This window comes from Colias eurytheme, chromosome 20 (genome assembly GCF_061535395.1).
Source record: "Colias eurytheme isolate Ceu_HAF_F1 chromosome 20, ilColEury1 Martin Lab GWU primary, whole genome shotgun sequence".
Classification (NCBI taxonomy): Eukaryota; Metazoa; Arthropoda; class Insecta; order Lepidoptera; family Pieridae; genus Colias; species Colias eurytheme.
In genome coordinates, this window is record NC_142999.1 from 1,562,368 (window position 1) to 1,584,911 (window position 22,544).

The window sequence follows — 22,544 nt, forward strand, 5'->3', positions numbered from 1 at the left end:
CAAACAGTTTTTTTTATTTAAAAAATACGTTCATAATTATTCAATTAAAATTTGAAAAAAGAACTCAACTATTTTAATTTTGTAGCAAATCGAAATTTTAACCAAAAATATGAAAAAAATAACTCCGTTGCCTCACTACATATCAAATTAAAACCTCACTACAAATATAATCCAATTAAAAAAAAAAAAAAACATTGTAATTAGTCTGCAAAGTGCCTTATCCCCAATATTTAAGCGTTAGGCACATTCCAGATGCGCGTGTTAGCGTCCTGTCCGACCGATGCGATCGTCTCGTCGTCGATCCACACCGCGCCTGTTATTTGACTTTGGGGGTGTGCGTCTGTAATAAATAATAATGATTTATTATTATATTATATTGACTCAAATAAAATTATCTATTAATTTGGTATTATGTATTACTAACATAGGTATAAGAATATTGTTACTAAAAAGTGGACTTATGATGATTCAATGAATTAAGGAATTATAAATTTACTTAAATTAAAAACTAATAATACTTTTTAACGAATTTTAAACGAGATTTATTCATTACATTGCTTAACCCAACGCTACTAGCGTAAAATAAAACACAGGAAAATACTATCTTACTTATAATTATCCAAATAATATATTTAATAACTAAATATATTTTATTATTACTTATTATTTATATTGTATTTACTAATACATTATAATATAAACGTGAATGTTTGTGAGGAGGGATTGGTGTATGTTTAATTCCACTTTCACGCGAAAACCAATGTATGGATTTTGATGATACTGTCTTATCAGTGATGCATAGTTGCTTTTGCCTTTGATTTGTGCGCAGGTAAAACCACGTGGCAAAACTAGTTTATCAAAACATTAATGATCTAAATCTAATCAGGAAGATGAAAAATTGATTGGGTAAATATTTTTTGCAGTACAGACTCGAACTTGACCGACTTTATGACAATTAAATGTACAGTTGCGAAAAAAACAGATATCTACACTAATATTATAAAGAGGAAAACTTTGTTTGTTTGTTTCTTGGATTGTAATGAATAGGCTCATAAACTTGGACCGATTTTAAAAACTCTTTCACCATTCGAAAGCTACATCATCCACGAGTAATATAGGCTATATATCATCATGCTAAGACCAACAGGAGCGGAGCAATGCGGGCGCGAAACCGCGAGGCGCAGCTAGTTTATAATATTAGTGGGATTATAAAAAAAACTCACTCTTAACAGTAAGATGTTTGGCCGGTGCGCTAACACTCCACACGATGAGCGTCGTATCCAACGATCCGGACACGACCCGGTTCCCGTCCGGACTCCACGACACGCAGTTCACACGGGCGGTGTGGAAACCCCACTCTTTATTGTGAGCAAGCTGAAATATATAACGGGATATAATAATATATTGTTATTTGAATAAATAATAATAATAAAGTAATAAATAAATAAAAAAAAGACGGTTTGCACTGGGGGAGTGCCGGCAGAAGTGAAAACTTGATTATTAACATTGAGCATGTTTGATATTTTGGAATGGTATCCGTCCTTTTTCGATCAGGTCACGTGTCCTGACGCGAGTTTAAGATTTTATACCCATTACAGAAAAAGTGCTCAACGCCGCTAAAGAAGTTTTCATTTCAATAATAATATTGAATTCGATATTTCTCGTTTTATTGCATTCAAATGCTTTATAAGCATAAATTTACTAGCATCCGCCCGCGGGTTCGCCCGCGTTTTCAAAGAAAAACCCGTATGATTCCCGTTCCCGTGGGATTTCCGGGATAAAATCTATCCTATAAGTTAATCCAAGTTACCTTCTATATGTGTGCTAAATTTCATTGTAATCGGTTCAGTAGTATTTGCGTGAAAGAGTAACAAACACACACACACATATCTTCACAAACTTACACATTTATAATATTAGTAGCATTAAGAATAGAAAATAAAAAACCGGCCAAGTGCGAGTCGGGCTCGCGCACAAAGGGTTCCGTAGCAGCAAATATAATAAATTACAGTTAAATCAACCTATCTCAAAAACTATAAGAGATACTTTGATCAAACCAAAAATCGTTGAAAGAGTTAATTAGCATGCATCACCTCTATTTTTTTTAGAATTTTATACCCCGTAGTTATAAAAATAGAGGGGGGGGGACATACTTTTTACGACTTTGAGAGCTGATATCTCAAAAACCGTTCACTTTAAGAAAAATGTTTTTTAGAAAACTTTATATCATTTTAAAAGACCTTTCCATTGATACCCCACACGGGTATGTACATCGAAAAAAAAAATTTCATCCCTCAGTTACATGTATGGGGGGCCCCACCCCCAATTCTTTTTTTTACTATTTAGTGTCATATTTTTGTAGCGGTTCATACAACACATATTCCCATCAAATTTCATCACTGTAGTACTTATAGTTTCCGAGTAAATCGGCTGTGACAGACGGACAGACGGACAGACGGACAGACGGACATGACGAAACTATAAGGGTTCCGTTTTTGCCATTTTGGCTACGGAACCCTAAAAATCGATCACTCAGCGGGACTCGAACCCGCATCCTTTCGCGCCATTCCGGGGCGGATGCCTGACCAACTCAGCCACTCGTGACCCGCCAGAGCGATTTTATTCTATTCTTTCAGTTGTATTTAAACTGTCCTTCATAAATCGCATTTATATCTAGTAAAAAGTAAAAACAACCGAAAGCTGACCTTAGGCTGCGTTACTAGCAGAGGATACGTATAAAGACCTAGTAATCGCTTCAAACTCTAACGGCCTTACTAATAAAAAGTTAAACAATGGATAAATTTCTACCATTTTCTACCATAGCTGTGTCCTGCTCTTGCTCACATGAAACGTCAATCGTAAAAACAAGACAGGTTATTGCAATAACTAATCCATTGCATAGCGAATGGGTAACATTTTATTAGTAAGACTGTTAATGTAGAGATATGATTGGTTTGATAGAAAACCAACCTGACATTCCTCGTCATAGAGTATCAGTTTCCTATTAGCGTAAAAACTAACGAGCATTTCAAATTACATGATTAAAAAACTAACGAAAACAAGCAAAAACCAACCTTATACTCTTCATCATAGAGTATCAATTTCCTGTTAGCATCACAAGCCACTAAGTACTTGCAGTCGGGACTGTATCTCGCGTCACTTATAGCACCCAAATGCACTAACTCCGTTTTTGGTGTCAACTCGAAATTGGATAATGTGTAGATGTGCACTTTGCTGTCGTCACCTGTGAAATAATATAGAAATTAGGGATTTTTTGAGTTAAAAAAAAACATAATCTGTGAAAAAATATAGAAATTAATAGATTTTTTTTAGTTTTAGAAATATTAGCACGTTATTTTAAAGTGAAACAGGTAAAAAACTAAAGAAAACACACTTTTATCGGAAATTCAACTACCCTGCTAATATTTAACTAAAACGTTTGTAAGAACATATGGATTTATCTTTACTTTTCACGCAAAAAGACCTTATAAAACCGGTATAAAATCTTGTTCCTTTGACCCGAGGCAAAAATAGATCACTACTCGGTAAAATACGAATGTTTCCTCTTTATTACGTTATTTATTTATTACATTTTATTGTACATACATGAGCTAAAATACATAGAAAACTAGCAAACCCGGCGAACTCCGTTTCGCCACCACATTTCATTTTTTCCCGCTTTTCTGTTGAAATTTTTCCCGGATTTTCTTTGCTATAAGCCTCACGGAGCCCGAGACCTTTCCATAGAAATGCAAAAGCGTGGAAATCGGTTCGTGCGTTCTGGAGTTATAGCGTCAGGAAGGAAAACCCGACTTATTTTTATATAGTAGAAGATAAACAAGATGAGTTGGTTAATATTTAGTGTAGATTTAATCATATTAATTTAAACTGACCTCCAACAGCGACATCTTTATTCTGATGGTTAATCGTGACGCACGACGGTTCGTACTTTATCGGCAAAGCGCCACGTTTCACTCCACCAGACAGTATGATTAGCTGAAAATTCAATTATTACACGATTAATATACTGAAATGTGTCAATAATAACAATTATTTTGCTCATATTCATGTTAATTAAGTTTATATTCCCTTTATTTTTGTTCAAAATAAAGAATTTTTGAAAATGTTGTTTTTTAGGACAAATATTTCAATTATAGTTTCATCTAATAAGTAATAACATGCATTTAATAATAATAAAAAAGTGTGTGATATACAGGCACACTATTTATTTAACAGTTATTTATTTTAAATTGTGCATGATCTTTGACAAAGCGACCATTGACTTTTATTCCTAAAAGTCCCATGTCCCCTAGTGGGGTAAGGGGCAGATGCATTATACATCTGTTTCACTGATCGATTTTCTTTAGGGACAAGTAGGTGATCAGCCTTCTGTGTCCTGCCAGACCGAGACATTTTTTTTTTTCGTCTCCACCGGGAATCAAACCCTGAACCAAGGCGGTGGTGGACTTTCATTCCTATTTCAAAACAATTAAACAAAATATATATAAAAATACCTCTTTAACAGTAGCGACTATAGTAATATCGTCATCTAAAAGCTGGTCCATAGCACGCGGCTGAGCTCCGAGCGGCACCGACTGTTCCGTGTATGAAGGAGCTTCTCCTAAAAATAAATATTTAACTCAAACATTTATTCATTCAATTAGACTTCTTCTAGAAGCTCTTTTGAATCATCCTACTAATATTATGGTCTAAGATCCGAATATAGGTCGACCTTCACCGGCGTGATAATAAAATGAGCCCAATCCATACTTATATTATAAATGCGAAAGTAACTCTGTCTGTCTGTCTGTTACTCAATCACGCCTTAACCACTGAACCAATTTGCATGAAATTTGGTATAGAGATATTTTGATACCCGAGAAAGGACATAGGCTACCTTTTATTGCGAAATATGTACAACGGGCGAAGCTGGGGCGGGCCACTAGTATATTATAATTCTTTAGAGCAGACATGTATGTACGCTAAAATAGATAGATATTTTGATACCCGAGAAAGGACCTAGGATAGGTTTTATCCCGGAAATTCCTCGGGAACTATGCGGGTTTTTCTTTGATTGCGCGGGCGATGCCGCGGGTGGAAAGCTAGTATTACTATAAGTTACAGTTATTGTATTTTTTTTAACAATTATTATTTAAAAAATAACAATTTATTAGTTTTTAATCTTATTTATGCCGATTTGAAGAATGAAATAATATATTATTTTTTTTTTCATATTTAGTTCGTTCGATTCCCAGTGAAAGCAAGCGAATTTTCGAATATTTATAATTATTAAGTTTCCCTACTACTTGTATCTGTAAATTATGACACTATCGTGATCGCCTCTATTCCCCCAATGCTGCCCATTGTAAACAAATGATATACAAACACATATTATCATACATCTGTTGGTTGCCTGGAAGAGATTTCATGTTAGTAATAAAGCCGCCCTCTGTGTTGTTTGTACTAGTTTAAGTTCTATTGTACCTACTTGTGTTATGTTGGCAGCACAATAAAGTGTTTAAAATTAAAAAAAATGACGGGTTGCACTGGGGGAGTGCCGGCAGAAGTGAAAACTTGATTATTAACGTTGTGCATGTTTGATATTTTGGAATGGTATCCGTCTTACGCTTTTTCGATCAGGTCACGTGTCCTGACGCGAGTTTAAGATTTTATACCCATTACAGAAAAAGTGCTCAACGCCGCTAAAGAAGTTTTCACTTCAATAAATAAACATACCTTCAGCCTTCGGCTGTGCGAATCTCAGCGAGTCATCTATACCGCAAGTGAGCAGAGCGCCATTTTTCGACAAGCGCATACCGTTCACTTGGTTACCGTGACCCGAACCGGTCACTTTACCGCCCACACCTGGGGAAATAAATATAAAATATAATTATATAATAAGATACGAGAAAATAATGTTTACTAATATTATAGAGCTGAAGAGTTTAATTAAAAATAATTTATAGTATAGTCAAATTTTTTATTGCTGAAATTTATGTTTGAATACATTACATTTACATTTACTCACACCGCCAACCTTCCTTTCAAATAGCTAACTCTCTAAACCATCACATCAGCTTTATGAACTGCACTGCCAGTGCAGAGACAAACATAGACACAAGTCAAAAACGTATCCAACATTTGTCTATGGTACAAAAACTTAATAGACAACATTCTAACGCAGAACAGCACCATAATGACTCATTTACATCAATTTCCGCTCCAGAGACAAAAAAAAATTCACCCGATATTGTCTATGGTACAAAAACTTAACAACTTCCGGACCAGAGACAACCAAGAACACACAAAAGAGAATAGATACAATTGTCTATGGTACAAAACTCACCGGAACTAACATCCCAATGAGCGACAGCGCCATCATGGCTGGCCGTATACAAGCGCTTCCGGTCCAGAGACAAGCAGAGACACGTGATCGGCTTGTTGTGTCCGGTGATCACGCGTAATGGTGTTTCCGGATTGTCTATGTCCAGGTAGTTGATGTCACCGGACAGAGACACGGAGAGGAGGTGTTTGCCTTGCCATAGACAGGATACCTGGAACGGGGAATAATTTTATAGCAATTTTTTACATAAAAATTTATATAACTTCTTAAAAGCCATATTTTCTCACTTGATGGATCTTCACTATCGTTTTGGGAAACATGCAATACTCCGTTCTCTACATTATCTGGGTAAATAGGCCTGGAAGAAATCGCTTTTAAGCGATAAGGTCACCTTTTGTACATTACCTCGCATCCATACAAATATATATTATACTGTACATTGTAATATTAAATGGTGTGGTACAATAAATGATTAAATAAATAAATAAAAATTAATAAATTTTATTTTATTGAATATATATATATTTCATTGTATTCATTTCATTTCTTTCCACATTCACTCGGCTGTTAGCTATCCTAGAATATTTCTACCTACCTATTAATTCGATGAATTATACATTTGCCGATATTGGAACATAGGAGTAGCTCTACTATCTACTATCTTTCTATCTACGTAAATCTATCTACCTATCAAGTTTTTTTTCCTACTTCCCTATATTTCTATACATATCTCACCTGCTGGTTTTCAACCGCTGACCCCATGGGGAACAATGTGGTCCTCTGCACGGTCTCAACATCCCAAATCGCACAGGGCTTATCTATTTGGTCGCGGAAGAATTCTAACAAATACCCGCGGCCCCATCATTAAAGCGGCTCGACGGAACACAGTGGGGTTTTAGTCGGTAAGAATCCGACATAACCCACGGCTCCTTCCCGGGGGGCCGTGGGTATCTTTGGAAGATTTCCCCAATAGAAAAAAAAGGTTTTATCTATTTCTATACATATCTCACCTGCTGGTTTTCAACAGCGGACCCCATGGGGAACAATGTGGTCCTCTGCATGGTCTCAACATCCCAAATCGCACAGGTTTTATCCCCGGAACAGGAGAGCAATTGCTTCCCATCGGGGGACCAGCTTATACCGTACACACCGCCTTTGTGCGCTGGCGATCCGATCTGTGAAGATAAATTAATTATAAGTAAGAATTATAATTTTTATGAAAAATTGGTTGTCTGTAAAGTCGGTTTACTGACGATAGTTGAATGTGACAACGTCCGATTGTGCTTCTTTGTCGCTCGTTCCGCGCTCTCGCTTGCACTTCAAGTCTTACATGGAACGCCTCAGAGCGAGGTAACGCCGCATGAGTCATGTTTTTTCGTGCGTGCAGCCGGCTCTATCGAATTATAAGACGTTATCACGTCAAAAACTGAATGCTACTTTACGTAGTGACATCAATACAACAATGATTTTGATAATTACAACGACACAGATCAAAATCCATCAAGCTGTTTGGGCTATAGGGTGTGCCAAAGAAACATCCACGCACGCAAATTTTGACAGCAGGGTAAATAGAGCTAATAACAAACAAATAAGAATTTATAAAAAAAAAACTAACTGTCCTAGCAAACGTTTTTCTGCCTGCGTTTTTCTGTTTATTCTTTTGATTTAGGGGCATAAAAAATATATTCTCCTATTTTCAGACCTACCCGATGGTCACACAAAATATCATAAGAATCGGTCAAGCCGTTTCGGAGGACTTTTCTACGAATACCGTGATACCAGAATTTTATAACTTCGTTTACATATTAGATAAATAAATAAATATCTCACCTCTCCCTTAAGTTCAGACGTCTGTCCATCAAACAGGAAGATTTTCCCATCAAAGCCCGCTGAAGCGAATAGCTTCCCGTCCGGACTGTACCTCACCGCTTGGGCGAAACGTGTGTGCTCCTGTAATTTATTAAAACTTATTAAAATAGATCGAATAATTAATTTTTACATAGAAATATATTTTATAAGTACAGAATAGGTGTCCTACCTACTATTACCAGTACCTACTATTCTATAATAATTCACCATAGGTGACATTATTTTTGAGTTTATCTGTGCTAAGTCCTTAAGAATAACAATATATAACATTTAAACATTTTATGTATTAGTTATTAAAGAAAACAAAGTGCACGCATTTGAGTATGTAAGAATATGTGTTGATAAATGATTGTAAAACCGTTAGTCAACCGTAGAGTTTTTTTACAAATATTTTAACATAATCACCTGTTTAGTACACTTAAACTTGAAGGGTGGTCCTTCAAACACGGCCAGCGTATTATCCTCCGAAGCTGTGACGATACGGAACGGCCGAGCCGGTCTGAAGTCCACGGAATTAATAGCTTTCGACTGCCCACTGATCTCTCCCACTGATGTACCAGTCTCTGACATGAACACGTGGCCGAATCTGCAAGTTTTAGATACATATATAGATACTAGCTGCGCTCTGCGGTTTCACCCGTGTGACTCCGCTCCTGTTGGTCAGCGTGATGATAGCATGATATAAAGAATTTTTTCAAATCGGACCGTAGTTGATGGGATTAGCGCGTTCAAACAAACAAACAAACTCTGGAGAGTTTATAAGCTTTATAAAATTAGTATTACCACAAAACAATTTAAACACAGTGTAACTTTAAACCAGGGATTTGTCACTTTTAGTTATGTCTATGTGAAATACGACAATACGATAAAGTTAAAGTTTTTTCTGGTAAAATAGTAAATTTTTAAAGATTACTTAAAAAATTCTAATACAATACTATTCTACACTATTCTTCTTACCCTTTTATGTTTCTACACATCTAAACCTTTAAAAGAGCAACTATGGAGTTTCTTGCCAGTTATTCTCCATAGATACTGCTTTCCGAATCGGTGGTAAATGCAAAAAATGTTATGACGATTCGAAAGTGCTTTTATAAGAAGTATAATTGAATAAATAAATGTTTGAGTTTGAAATTTTTGAGTTTTGATTACTACATAGTACATACCTCTCCCTCCCCTCGCCAACAACCACCATTCTCTGGTTGTCAGAACTCCACGCGATGTCCTTAATGGGCCCTCCGATCGGCTGGAACTCATTCTTGAGGATGTGCTCTTTGTTAACTGTGTCCCAAATTCGCACTTTGCCGGACACATCTGTAAGCATTTGATGTAGTTTAATTTGTATCATACTTATTACTTGGACATATTATCTTAAGTATATTTGCAAGGTTGGATCGAGATTCTTAATTATATAGGATATTTTTTATAAAAAATCGGTTTAATACTTTAGACACATGACGAGCAGAATTTAGTAGGTGGTTGTAGCAAGATTCTTAATATGTACCCAGAGGCGGCTCGTGACAAAATTTTATGGGTGTTCACTTGAAATAAAACACTGAAAATACATGGTGTAAAGCAGTACAATTTATCAAAAAAATTACTTATAAAGAAAATGCATACGTGATACGTCTTTCTTTTTGGTGTGCAAAAATATCTATAACTTAAAGCGACAAGACCGATAGACGCCAATTGCAGTTCATTCAACAAATGGTACCGAGATTGTGAATGTTTTTTCATCTTGATTGAAAGATGAGCTAAGTCGTCAACGCCCGTTTCAGTCCAAGCACTCTCACCTCCGCCGGCCGCGCCCGCTTTAAATAAAAGACACGGAAAACAAAATAGTTTGTTGCTTTCATCACAACCAAACAACCACGGTGTTTTCACATATTGTTCAGATTTAAACACACGCGTATATGTTTTCGTTTTTGTCGTACATTTTTGCGTAAGATCAAGTTCAGGCCGTGGCGGTCCCTTAGCTTTACATTCAAGCCGAATTTGTAACGTTTTATCACACTTTTTAATGAACGCCACATTATAATTATTGTTAATTTTAACACTCACAAGTAATACTGATAACTACAGGCTATTTCAACACGTATTTTATAATTTTAATTAGAAAATTGCATGAATCGCGCGCGTGCATTGAAGTTGACTCGAGTGTTTGTTTATATTATAGAAGTGGTAACTGGCAACCTCGCGCGCAATCGCTGTCCTGCCTGGCGGTAAAAACGAACCGGCAACGTTTGCGGGTGCGGCGCTCCGAATTTTGCTACTTTTCCATAGAAAATCTTTTGTTTCACGCGCAGGGCTCTGGCAAAACCCTCTCTTTCACTCCTATTGGATTTCGTATTAGGAAATGTACTAAATCTTTTTTCATTGGAGCGCAATCGTGAGCGCTCCGCTTCGCGCGTTACATAATACAGTAGGTATTATACAGGTGTATGGGATGATGGAATGATGGATATATTCATTGGTATTAACAGTAGTTTTAAAGATTACGATTGATTTTAAATAGTAATAATTAATGGTAATAATTAAATTAAGGACTATGATTTTATTATAATTATTTATGGGAGTTCACTGCACCAGCGCTCCTTAGGGCGAGCCGCCTCTGTATGTACCTACTTTTTGCTAATTTAGCTCATTCATGAGCTGATTGACAAATAGAGAATGCAGTTTTTGTGATACGAAGTATACATGTATAAAATTTATCATTGATCATCACCATCATCATCATATTTCATCAGTGCGATGCAAAGCAGGTAATGTTTTTTCATTATAGCTTTACATTTTATATTATCCAATATCCACACATTATTTAAAAAGATTCGACTACAATAATTAACATCAAAATAGAGAATAACAAAAAAGCTCTTATCTCTAAAATCATCAACTATTCACAGTATGTTAGAATTACTCTATCTATCAGTTGTTATTTAAATGTATGTGAAAATGTTTGGACGGGAAGATTGCCAGACTAGATAAATTAATCGCTTCCACAATCAAATCAAATGAATACTAATTTCTGTATTACCTACAAACTATATGCCTTGAATTTTCTTTGCTAGTATATATTTGCACACCCAATCGATGGGTAGAATATATTAGCCACATGATATTGTAATTAAAACATCTATAATTTGTAACTACATTCTTGCAAATAAATATAATTTGAATTTGAATTTATTTTACACTCATAAATATTTTCAACTCTAGCTGTGCTCCGCGGTTTAACCCGCAGTGTTCTGCTCCTGTTGGTCTTAGCGAGAAGATATATAGCTTATAGCCTTCCTCTATAAATATGCTATCTAATATCGAAAGAATTTTTCAAATCGGACCAGCAGTTCCTGAGATTAACGCGTTCAAACAAACAAACTCTTCAGCTTTATAATATTAGTATAGAAGTATAGATTAACATTATAAAGAAGAAAGAGTGTAGTTTTTGCATGTTTGTTTGTTCCAACCCGGTATAAACACTGAATAATAAAAATAGATTATTATAAACGTCGGAAATGAAAAAAGTTATGTAGAAAATTCATGAGGCGGTACGAACATTCCCAAGCCAACTCTTGAATAACAGTAGTAGTCATCAAATAATCGTATTATTTTATTGCTCACACATTGTAAATTGTACTGATTTTTTGCATTCTTAGGGGGTACCATGATGTTTAAAAGCAGTATTAATTCCCCTTTCCATTGTGTAAAATTGATGGTGCTTGACTACCTATATAGATCTGCCATTTTTATACATCTAAATGTATAATAAATAATAATATTATAAAGCTGAAGAGTTTATTTGTTTGTTTGAAAGCGCTAATCTATTTATCGAGGAAGGCTATAGGCTTTATATCATCACGCTAAGACCAACAGGAGCGGTGCACTGCGGGTAAAACCGCAGAGCACAGCTAGTTTGAAATAATACTGCTTTATAACCTCTCTCAATTCATTAAAAATATCAGTATAATTTCCAACTTTAACCCATATATACCTTAAAAACAATTACATTCAACAACACTAACGATACTATTTTATCTTAAGCATTACACCATGATAACAAGAAAGGCGTGGAGGCGCCGCGCTGATTACAAAAATTACAAGAAAACTTTATCTTAGATAATAACGATTACCGCTGTAATCAAAATTCAGTTTAATAAGCAAGCATTATTTTTATAACACGTTACGGTCACGGTCAGTCGCTCACGACGTAATAAAAATAACATTGGTGTAATGACTGAGGCACTTTCCGAGTGCCGACAGTATTCTACGGTTATCGACGGCTTTTGTCATGGAAACCTTCCGAAATACATCTATATGGAGTAGCGGTTAATCCTATGAGCATGCAAAGCATCATAATATTCTTGAATATGATTTATAGTCCTTGACATCTCAATCTAGAGGATCCTTCCAAATTTGTTATAGCTAATAGAAATATAGTATTTGTTCTGTGATAAATTTTATCGATGTTTGATTCAGTTTATTACGTGTGGACTTTTCAATGCAGAAATTTAACGCACTTTTTAAATGTTTTTAAAACTTCGTCACTTATTTTCACACTTTTTAATCATTCTGAATTCTGATATATTTAGATTAAGCTAGTCGACTCAGCCCGCGGATTTACGTGGTAGGTACCAAAATAAAAAAAATCGACAACCTGCCAACGTTTTATTTCCAGGCATAAAAATCTCAACCACATCGATTCAGCAGTAAATGAGATTCAAATCTTTATTCAAAACATATAACTACAAAAAAATGAGTACAGTAAACAGTTGCTTCTTGGTAGATAAGGATGCAGAAAAATAACACAAAATGTCAACTCCACATATTTCACTGTTCCATTTATATTGAGCCGATCATATCCGGTTAATATGGAACCCACAAACCACAGAGTGGCAAGAGTGGCAATATGATATCCGGAAAGCTAACCAATTCAGATCAATTGTTTAAAATGATGATGAACTCTATTGTCAACGACAGAAGGTACAGAACCGTGCTGAAATATATTTTGGGGATGTGACGTCATTTTTGCCAGTGGTGAGGTCAATGACCTTAAAAGCCGTTTAGGAACTAAATAACAAGATTAGCATTAAAAAATACTGCGAAAAGAAATCCCAATTAATTTAAATATGGCGATGCACTTATCAAATAAGCAACGACGAATTTAAATCCGTATTCGCTCAACTTTTAATATGATGCTAATTTTTATCCGATAAACATATTTACGGTTATTAATACCGTTTTTTTGCACTTGCACCATTCTGTTGTAAGTCGATTGCGCTATAATCAACTGAACCAAAGATGATAACCAACTTTCACTTGAACAAGCTATCTTTGGCTAATAAACGTAATTTGTAAATAACTACAAGTAACTGTCGTCTCTTCGGCTTTCCGAACCGAGGCTTGACGATAAAAGTATGTTATAAAGCTTATTAAGTGCTTCTAGAAGAAGTCTACTTCAATACATAAATGTTTAAGTTCTATGTATTCTTACAGAGTAAACAAAACCAGAGTAAGAGAATATTTTATAAAAGAAAATGCACATAGCCTTAATAACCCATATTGTCTATTATAATTTTCTCATCATTGTGAGAATGTATTTACATTTTCCCTTGTCTTGATGTGATCTAGATATTGTAATAACTAAAGCGATGTTTTCTCTCTCTCTAGACGGGTTTTTGCTATATTTTGTAAAAAAATATTGGTCTCCAATTTTTTTTGTCCATAATATAATAATAGAAGGTCAGCGAATATTATACATATAGTGAATAATATTTTTATTTTGTTTCACTATTTCATTTACGCTTTTTTACAATATATAGTTGTCAGTTTATCCTCTGTTAACAAGACTTTCGGCTGATGATATTTAAATGTGTTGAGTAATACCTATTATAAAGAGGAAAGGTTTGTATGTATGTATGTATGGTTTTCACGCATAAACTACTGGACCGATTTTGATGAAATTTGGCACAGACCCTGAGAAAGAACATAGGCTACCTTTTATTGCGAAATATGTACCACGGGCGAAGCCGGGGCGGACCGCTAGTTTCGTATACTTTTATAAGGCAGCTTTTAAAGTACAAGCATCACGATGATAAATCGTTTTCATAGCGTTACAATGTTGAATAGTCGAATGAATATAGAACAATATATGAAGTCGATATACCTAATGAAAAGTTCCGAAATCTAGTATCCTCAAATGCACGATCCTAGTTAGTATAATACAAAATTGTTATTGAATTTTCAAACTTTGCTGAATAAGTAGAAGATCCTTGAAATCCACACATTATGTCGACAGTGGAACAAGTAAATTGTCAGCATATTACAAACTGACGACGCCGTTTGTGAACGACAAAATCACACATTGTTAGTTAGGTACAGAAAAAAAAGGTATAAATGGTCTATCCAAATACACTATCGCTTGCACATAAACATGTTAGGGATCTACGCTCCAGTTGGCCGAACTCCAAGCTACATCGCCTTCTATCGCTCTAAAACTGTTGCTAACTTTTACATGCGAATTCATATCAAATTTCGCAGCTATTATTATGTATAGCTGTCTCTGTCGCACCCGCTTGGTTGCATATTTATGTCCTTATTGCACTTGGAAGGAAGCTTTTTTTGCCGTCGGTAAAATGTAAGACCGGAAGTTGTTAAAAGTTCAGCTTATCATAGGGTAAGTACCTTAGTCATTACTTGCGAATGGCTGTACTAATTTTGGTAAACTTATTTTAATAGTTATTCTTTTCCATATTATATGAAGAACTAATTTAATATTAAGTTTTCTGGAACGATATCACGCGAGTTTTAGTATATAAATAGGTAGTTATTTCGAAAACTGAAATAGGTACATTGCGTTATTAAAATTCCAACGCTATAGAGAAATAGAGCTATTAATTACAAAATCATGTGTAAAGTCTTTTGCCCCAATTACGAATTCTGCTGAATTACCTTACCTCGATAAGATTATACGATAAACATAAACATGTTGATGTTATTTTGTTGAAGCTATTACTTACTACAATAACACAATAAATTAAATATTGAAAGCGATCAATATATCCATTCATTTATTCCCAAAAGAAACGTTATTTTCTGCCATTTTTATAGATAATGTTACGGAACCCTTCGTGCGCGAATCTACTTACACAAAGCCTCTTTTTTGATGTCTATAAAAATTACCTAAGTGCAATCCATTGTTTCAATCGGACATGCTCTGTGCAGAAAATAATACATTACATGTATTGATTACAATTTATTTCGGCACAGGACCACTGAACGAAAGTACATACAGTTGATACACATTTTAAAACTTGTATTCGTATTAGCATAGGTATACTCGAGGTACAAAATATAATTTATATAGATGAAGACGAAATTACCATGTTCTCATTTCTTGTACAATATGGTGAATATTTCTAAAACAACGTACTTTAGTCGCATATAAATATTTACAGTACAGTAGTTAAATTTCTAACAGTACGTAAATTCGCGTAGTTGGTCCAGAATTCAATTGTAAATAACATAACGTAAGCATTACTTAGAACCTTGAATAATTTCTACTGCCATTTTAATAGTCCCACATTCAAAGAGCGACTCATACAAACACACATTACAATTCACAGGGTTGCCAAAAACAAATAAACACTTGTTTTCGTTAAATATTGTTCTGGAGTAAGATTTTTTCGATATGACGACCTTGGAACCATATGGCTACATATGATGTATTTTTGTAAACCATTTCGTTAGGAGTATTTCCCGATATTGTCTTCTTATTAATTAATTGTGAAGGCCCTTGTCTACTGGGGCTTATAGTGCATTTTAAATAAGTTTTTTCGATCGGTGGTGGCTAGCTAGATCGAGGATTTTTAACAGTACTACACTCCGCCCACGGCTGCGCCCGAAAGTAGAGCTTCACCACCGTAAAAAGAAGCCTATAGATTCTCTCTAGCCTTCTTTTTATAATATCTATCCCCTAACATACAATGAATACAATACAATCTCTCCACTGTGCCGTGATAAAAAGAAATACAAACACACTAACAAATTTAGAACAATATTTATGAGAACTCTACTAAATATTTATTTACTTAGTTATTACTGTAGATAAAACCTTCTTTTGATACAAAATATATATATATACTTATTAAATATATTCAGAAACAATATTAAAATAAGTGGGTTTATTATTTCGTTATTAATTATTGCCAATGACATAATTTGGTAACTGGAATCAAATTGGCAAGATGCACTATTTTATTTTGGTACATTGGCTATTTATAAGTGAACCCTAATTGTATATTTCTATATTTATTCTACTTATAATTATATACTTAGATGTATATTTGAATATTGTATTGTGTAAATATGAATTTCGCAAATAAACAACAAACATAGCAAAAATTCAGAGATTTTTATAAATGCTGTAAGAATTTTTTTTTTTTTTATTTATAAGTCGGCAAACGAGCTTACGCGTCACCGTACAGAAAGCGATGATTGGCACCGCCCATGAACAACCACAGACTCTGGAGTATTGTGGTTGCGTTGCCGGCCTTTGAGGGAGGAGTATGCTCTCTTTTTAAAGTATTCTAAATTACAGTCCTTAGGATATGCCGAATTTGGAAGGTCGTTTTCGTCGTCGTTTTGTCGAATTCCTACAATGGATATTTATGAATAACATATTTGCGTAACCGCAGGACATAGCTAGTGTAATATAAAAATGATATCATAACACAATTATTAATGCATGAGTCAGATCAAACAGGCAACCCTAGAACCTTGGCACCATATTTGGAATTATTCATGAGAGAAGCCATATCAGTAGCCTCTACTCTACTTAATTAAGTTTTAAAGCACTAATGAATATATATTATTTTCTTAAAGGAAAATAGCTCAGCAGCCCTATAAAATTATAAAGAGGTGATTTGTGTGATTAAAATTATTTTTCCACACCATCAATAAAAGAAAATATGAATAATCACAAATACAACTACAAAATAATAATTTCCACTTAACTATAACTTATTTGGGAGTGTCATATTTTTATCTTAGATAAATATAAGCGAAGTCAAGCCATATCAATCCATACTAATATTATAAATGCAAAAGTAACTCTGTCTGTCTGTCTGTCTGTTACTCAATCACGCCTTAACTACTGAACCAATTTGCATGAAATTTGGCATAGAGATATTTTGATACCCGAGAAAGGACATAGGATAGGTTTTATACCGGAAATCCTACGGGAACGGGTTTTTCTTTGAAAACGCGGGCGAAGCCGCGGGCGGAAAGCTAGTTGTATATAATAAAAAAAAAATTAAAATATAAGGTACATGAAATTGGATCATTATCAACAAATAGGCAAGCAATTTAAGAGATTACCAAAATGTAATATTACAAGTAATCTCTACAACCTACATATTTATCAAATACATCTTTATGCACCACTAGATTTCCTCCCGCGGCTTCGCCCGCGTTTTCAAAGAAAAACCCGCATAGTTCCCGTTCCCGCAGAATTTACGGGACCTATCCTATGTGTTAATCCAAGTTACCCTCTATATGTGTGCTAAATTTCATTGTAATCGGTTCAGTAGTATTTGCGTGAAAGAGTAACAAACATCCATACATCCATACTTACAAACTTTCGCCTTTATAATAGTAGTAGGATAACAAATGATTAATTCTTTTTTAATTAATCAAACATAAATTGACCACAGGTGTTAATAGAGTTATTAATAATGTAATAAGTGTAATAACATATTAATTTGTCAAACCAAATAAAGGTACATAAATAAACACAACATATGATAAGATATGGCATTATATGACCTTATAAGGATATAGTTGTAATGTATGACTCACACATACACATTGTAAACACGTTTAAAGGATATCCACATTCATGTTTTTTAGAATGAGTTTTAATTTGCTTCTTTATGGAAATTACTTTCTAAATAATTAACTAAGGTTTTGAGAAAAAAATAACTTATAAGAATTTGTAATAATCTTTATATTATAGTGTTCTTTAAATTCAGTTTAAGTTTTCATTGAAATAATTTTAATATTATTAAATTTATATGCCACTAAAAATTACACATATAGGTAGGGTCATTGCGCCTGTTCGCGTCCACATGCCTATTCGCGTCCATTTTGCGGATATCTTTTAGAAAATTCACGAAAATAAGTATACTTTAAGTAAAATTGTAATAAGAAAAATTTCCGATAATAGCTCAATGTATAAGAGACATGCACACATATTCAAAATATGCCTGCGCACCGCCTATCCTATTTAAAAAAAATATTGAATTTTGGCTATTAAACGAGAGAGCTAAAACGCGCGGGATTTTGAGAAAAAAATAGTGCGCAGCGTCGCGTTTGACGGTAAGTATCTTATTGTTAAATGTGAATTTTTGAATATGTAACTGTTTCTTTACTTTGCTAACAAAACATGGAATAGTATGGATTATAAATCAGCTAATTTATTTTACAATTAATAGCTAAAATAAGGTGGACGCGAATTACTACACCGAATTTGTACAACTTCCATTTTGCGTCCACGGTGGGCGCAAACTATACCTATAGGTAGTGCATAACAATAGAACATATTGCGTCCACATTGTTTTTCATTACGTAGCAATGAATTGTTTGTTAAAATATGTAATTTAAAATAGATTGTACATTTTTGACTAAGACCACAAGTTGATAATTAAAATTTTCATTCAAATTAGTAAATTTTTATGCTATTTTTTCATTTTAAAATGGGTATTCTAAGAATGAGACTATAGTATCTTTGAGAATGAGATTCAATAAGTCTGTGGTTAAGAAAATAATATAAACTAAAAAGAAATTTAATTCATTAGAAACTAAAAAATAAGGTAGGTAGGTAATCTTAATAGATTATTATTTATTTACATAACGTAACTTTGTTTTTTGTTAATTTTTAGTTCTATTATTGATGATAAGATAAATATAAATAAGTTTTTCCAGTTTCCTTAAAGTGAATTATATTAATATTAATGTTGATTTTAGGGTTCCGAACCTCAAAAGGAAAAACCGGAATCCTTGTAGGATCACTTTGATATCAGTCCGTCTGCCGGTCTGTCTTTCTGTCAAGACCCTTTTTCTCAGTAACGCGTGGAGGTATAAAGCTGAAATTTATATTGAATACTCAAGTCTACGGTCCCTTGAAGCAGTGAAAAAATCAAACTTATAAGCCAAAGCAATCAAAAGATACAGCCGTTTATGCTGCAAATTTTCGCAAATTTCTACATTCGCAAGGGAATCAAAACCTACAGGGTACTTTACGTGAACACAGACACTTGAAGTTTGGCACGAAGCAACGTCTTATAGCACAAATAAGGGAAATATTGAAAAAATAATCATTTACAGTTAAAACATATGAAAAAAAACAGGTTAATACGGAACCCTCGGTGTGCGAGTCCCACTCGCATTTGGCCAGTTTTTATTAAATAACTATATTCGTAAATAAATAATTTATTAAAATCTAATTTTTATTTGCATTTATCTGATAAAATATCACTCAATACACTCTTAATTCCTTTTCTAAGCTGGTGGACGCGAACTGGTCCACGGGTGGACGCAAACTGGAATTTTTGGACGCGAACTGGGTAAAACGCCTAATTCTGCTATTTGTCTAGATAAATAAAAACCACATGATATTTCCAACACAATTCAAAGTAAATCTTAAAAAAGACTATGTAATGAACACGTTACATAAATTTTGAGTTGAAATTTGTTCTGGAACATTTTTATTTTCTCCTTCAAACTTTCCAACTGCACTAAGTGGACGCGAACAGGCGCAATTACCCTATTTAGTCTGAATAAAACTTATAGAAATATATTAAAAATAACATAAAATGAATCAACCCTTTTTGTTGTATTATTTATTATTGTATTTAGTATACTGATATCATTGTACAGAAAACTACATAAATAATGATAATAGTTAAGTACTTTATTATATTGCAAATCAGTTTTTTTATGAATAACAAAAAGAGTTCACAAAATTCTTACTAATCCTCTACATTTTTTGTAAGCAGCATTTAAGGTTATCATAGCATAATGGTAATTAGGTAATTATCTTAGAAAATACTTTAATAATAAAAAATCACTCACCACCAGACGCAATATAGAATCCACTTGGGGAGTACTTCGCGACGTTAACTTGGCAAGAATGTTCAGTGTACACATCCGCGATAGCCGGGTTCTCAATATCCCGAATTATTACGGAATTCCCGTTGGTATACAAGAAGTTCTTTCCTTTTGGGTCACCCCCAAGCACCAACGGAGTACCGCGCTGGGTCCTCGGCAAAGCCGCGAGGGTATATTCTGCGAAAGAAAGCACTTATTCACAACCAAAACCCACAGATTCCACCTATCTTTCTCATATACCACGGCCATGCTCCGAAACCTCACACTTTTCACACTGAAACTTACTATTCGAATAAGACATTCTTATAAGATGTTCTTCTTACTATAATAATTAACACTGTACACAAATTATTATTACTTTCTAGGCTTTTTGACTTATATGGTAAAACAATATCAGCCGCTAGCACTCCATTCCCAAAGGCCAAAAATGACGTGACAAACCAATGTTGCCAACTTGCGATAATATATATCATACCACAGATTAAGTATGTGTTTATTTCTGGTAATTTATTGCAGATAAAATAAAATACATACAGTGCGACACAAAAGAGATGAAAATAAATGAGGGCGCCACCGTCGCTCATATAGCAACACTGATACTGCGACGCAAGCGATCTTGATACTATAGAATAAAAATCCAAAAATGTATATAATATAATCTAAAATAAATACCGCGATTTAAACCGTTATAATTGTTTCAGTGTAGCAATAGTGTAATTTAAGACAAAAATACATTAGTATTTTAATTGACCTACCTAGGTCAAATTTTACTTAAATGTATTTGGAATTAGTTATTTTATAAAAATCGGTCAAGTGTTTAGACTGCAGAAGCGCACATAGAATCAAACATACAAACAAACAAGCATACATGCAGCTCAAACACATTACCCTCTTTCTGGGTCCGTCGGGTAGAAAAAAACAAGGCGATTTGAAAACCACATATTTTTATTTTTTTTGTAGATAAATTTTGTACATTAATATAATTCATCAAAATCTAAATATTCTACTCCTTCAAAGGACTGATCATCACTCTGTTTCGAAGTACTGGCAAGAGGGTACGGGGCATCTTCAGTATCTGTAAATATGATACAGTAAATATGATTTTTTTTCTTATGGTTTGATTGATTAATAGATAGCTGTATGAAAACAGTTATCACCATACTATGTAGTAAAATCTAAACTAGGTACTTTATTTGAGGCTGGTTGGATTGGATATAACTTCTTGACTCAAATTGTGCTGGTCGCACTATAAAAACTAGTTTTTGTTTACATACAAATAACCTCAAATTAATTTGCGAAAACGTAATAATCGCCATACATACATACATTAAACACTCGTTACTAATGGAATATTCTATTTTACGTAGTACTGAGCAAAAATAAATGGAATCTCACCGGTATATTCTGCTGTACGTTTGTAAACGTTTTCCAAATCAGTCAATAAATTTCCAGCTTGAAATTCGGACAAACACCGAATAAAAACTTTATACACCACATCACGGACACCGCTACGTTTAACCTTTTTCATGATGTCTCCTTTTTTATTTAAATTTCTTGTTCTAAATAACAATTTTATCTCAATAATTCTCCACTTCACGAAAAAAACAACAAATTTTTATTCAACTTGACAGCTACATTGCCAATTCAGGGTTGCCAGGTAATGAAAAACGAATTAGTTCCAAAATAATTAATTTCATCTCTTTTATGTCGTACTATAATTATGTGCTATTCGAAGCTTTTCCAATACATAAACTGTATCGGATTTAACTAATCGAAATAATTTGTTAATGATAATATGAATGTGCATTTATTAACATTTTTTTTTCTATATAAAACAATGTTCTTTCCAATCATTTCAATTAATGTTTATATACATATATAAACAGTGTATATAAAATAAATAATAATGCAGAAATTTGGTAGAAATCTGTGGTAGAAATGAAGTAATAATAATAACGTATAAAATAAAATTTACCTGAAGAGAACTACATCAATGTTAACAAATAAAGAACCGAGAACGGAGGTTAACGTTATTAAAATATTTACTTATATCGCAATAATTTGCATGGTTTTAAGTTGAACAACTTGAATTTATATTGTGATCGCCACCAAAAAAAATATTTACAAAAAGTTGGTGGCTTTATTCTTAAGTTTTATTAAACGCAGGTGGTGT

General features: G+C 33.9%; 1 protein-coding gene across 1 annotated transcript; it reads right to left on the bottom strand.

Moving 5' to 3' along the window:
* Nucleotides 1–155: 155 nt before the first annotated feature.
* flr (actin-interacting protein 1 flr) lies at nucleotides 156–20,816 on the bottom strand. The gene is made up of 13 exons (XM_090113572.1): nucleotides 20,657–20,816; nucleotides 20,336–20,548; nucleotides 9,376–9,523; nucleotides 8,618–8,798; nucleotides 8,174–8,293; nucleotides 7,354–7,518; nucleotides 6,347–6,554; nucleotides 5,737–5,865; nucleotides 4,515–4,621; nucleotides 3,894–3,996; nucleotides 3,075–3,244; nucleotides 1,224–1,374; nucleotides 156–340 (listed from the first exon to the last, which is right to left on the bottom strand). The coding sequence occupies exons 1-13, from the start codon at nucleotides 20,670–20,672 to the stop codon at nucleotides 231–233; spliced, it is 1,821 nt and encodes a 606-aa protein (XP_089969698.1). The 5' UTR covers nucleotides 20,673–20,816; the 3' UTR covers nucleotides 156–230.
* Nucleotides 20,817–22,544: the final 1,728 nt, after the last annotated feature.

Excerpts from the sequence above, each read along its gene's own strand:
- flr (XM_090113572.1), bottom strand. Across the intron at positions 8,294-8,617 it reads AGTTTAAGTGTACTAAACAG|GAGCACACACGTTTCGCCCA; the intron begins GTGATTATGTTA and ends AATAAATTACAG. Across the intron at positions 341-1,223 it reads CAAACATCTTACTGTTAAGA|ACGCACACCCCCAAAGTCAA; the intron begins GTGAGTTTTTTT and ends TATTTATTACAG.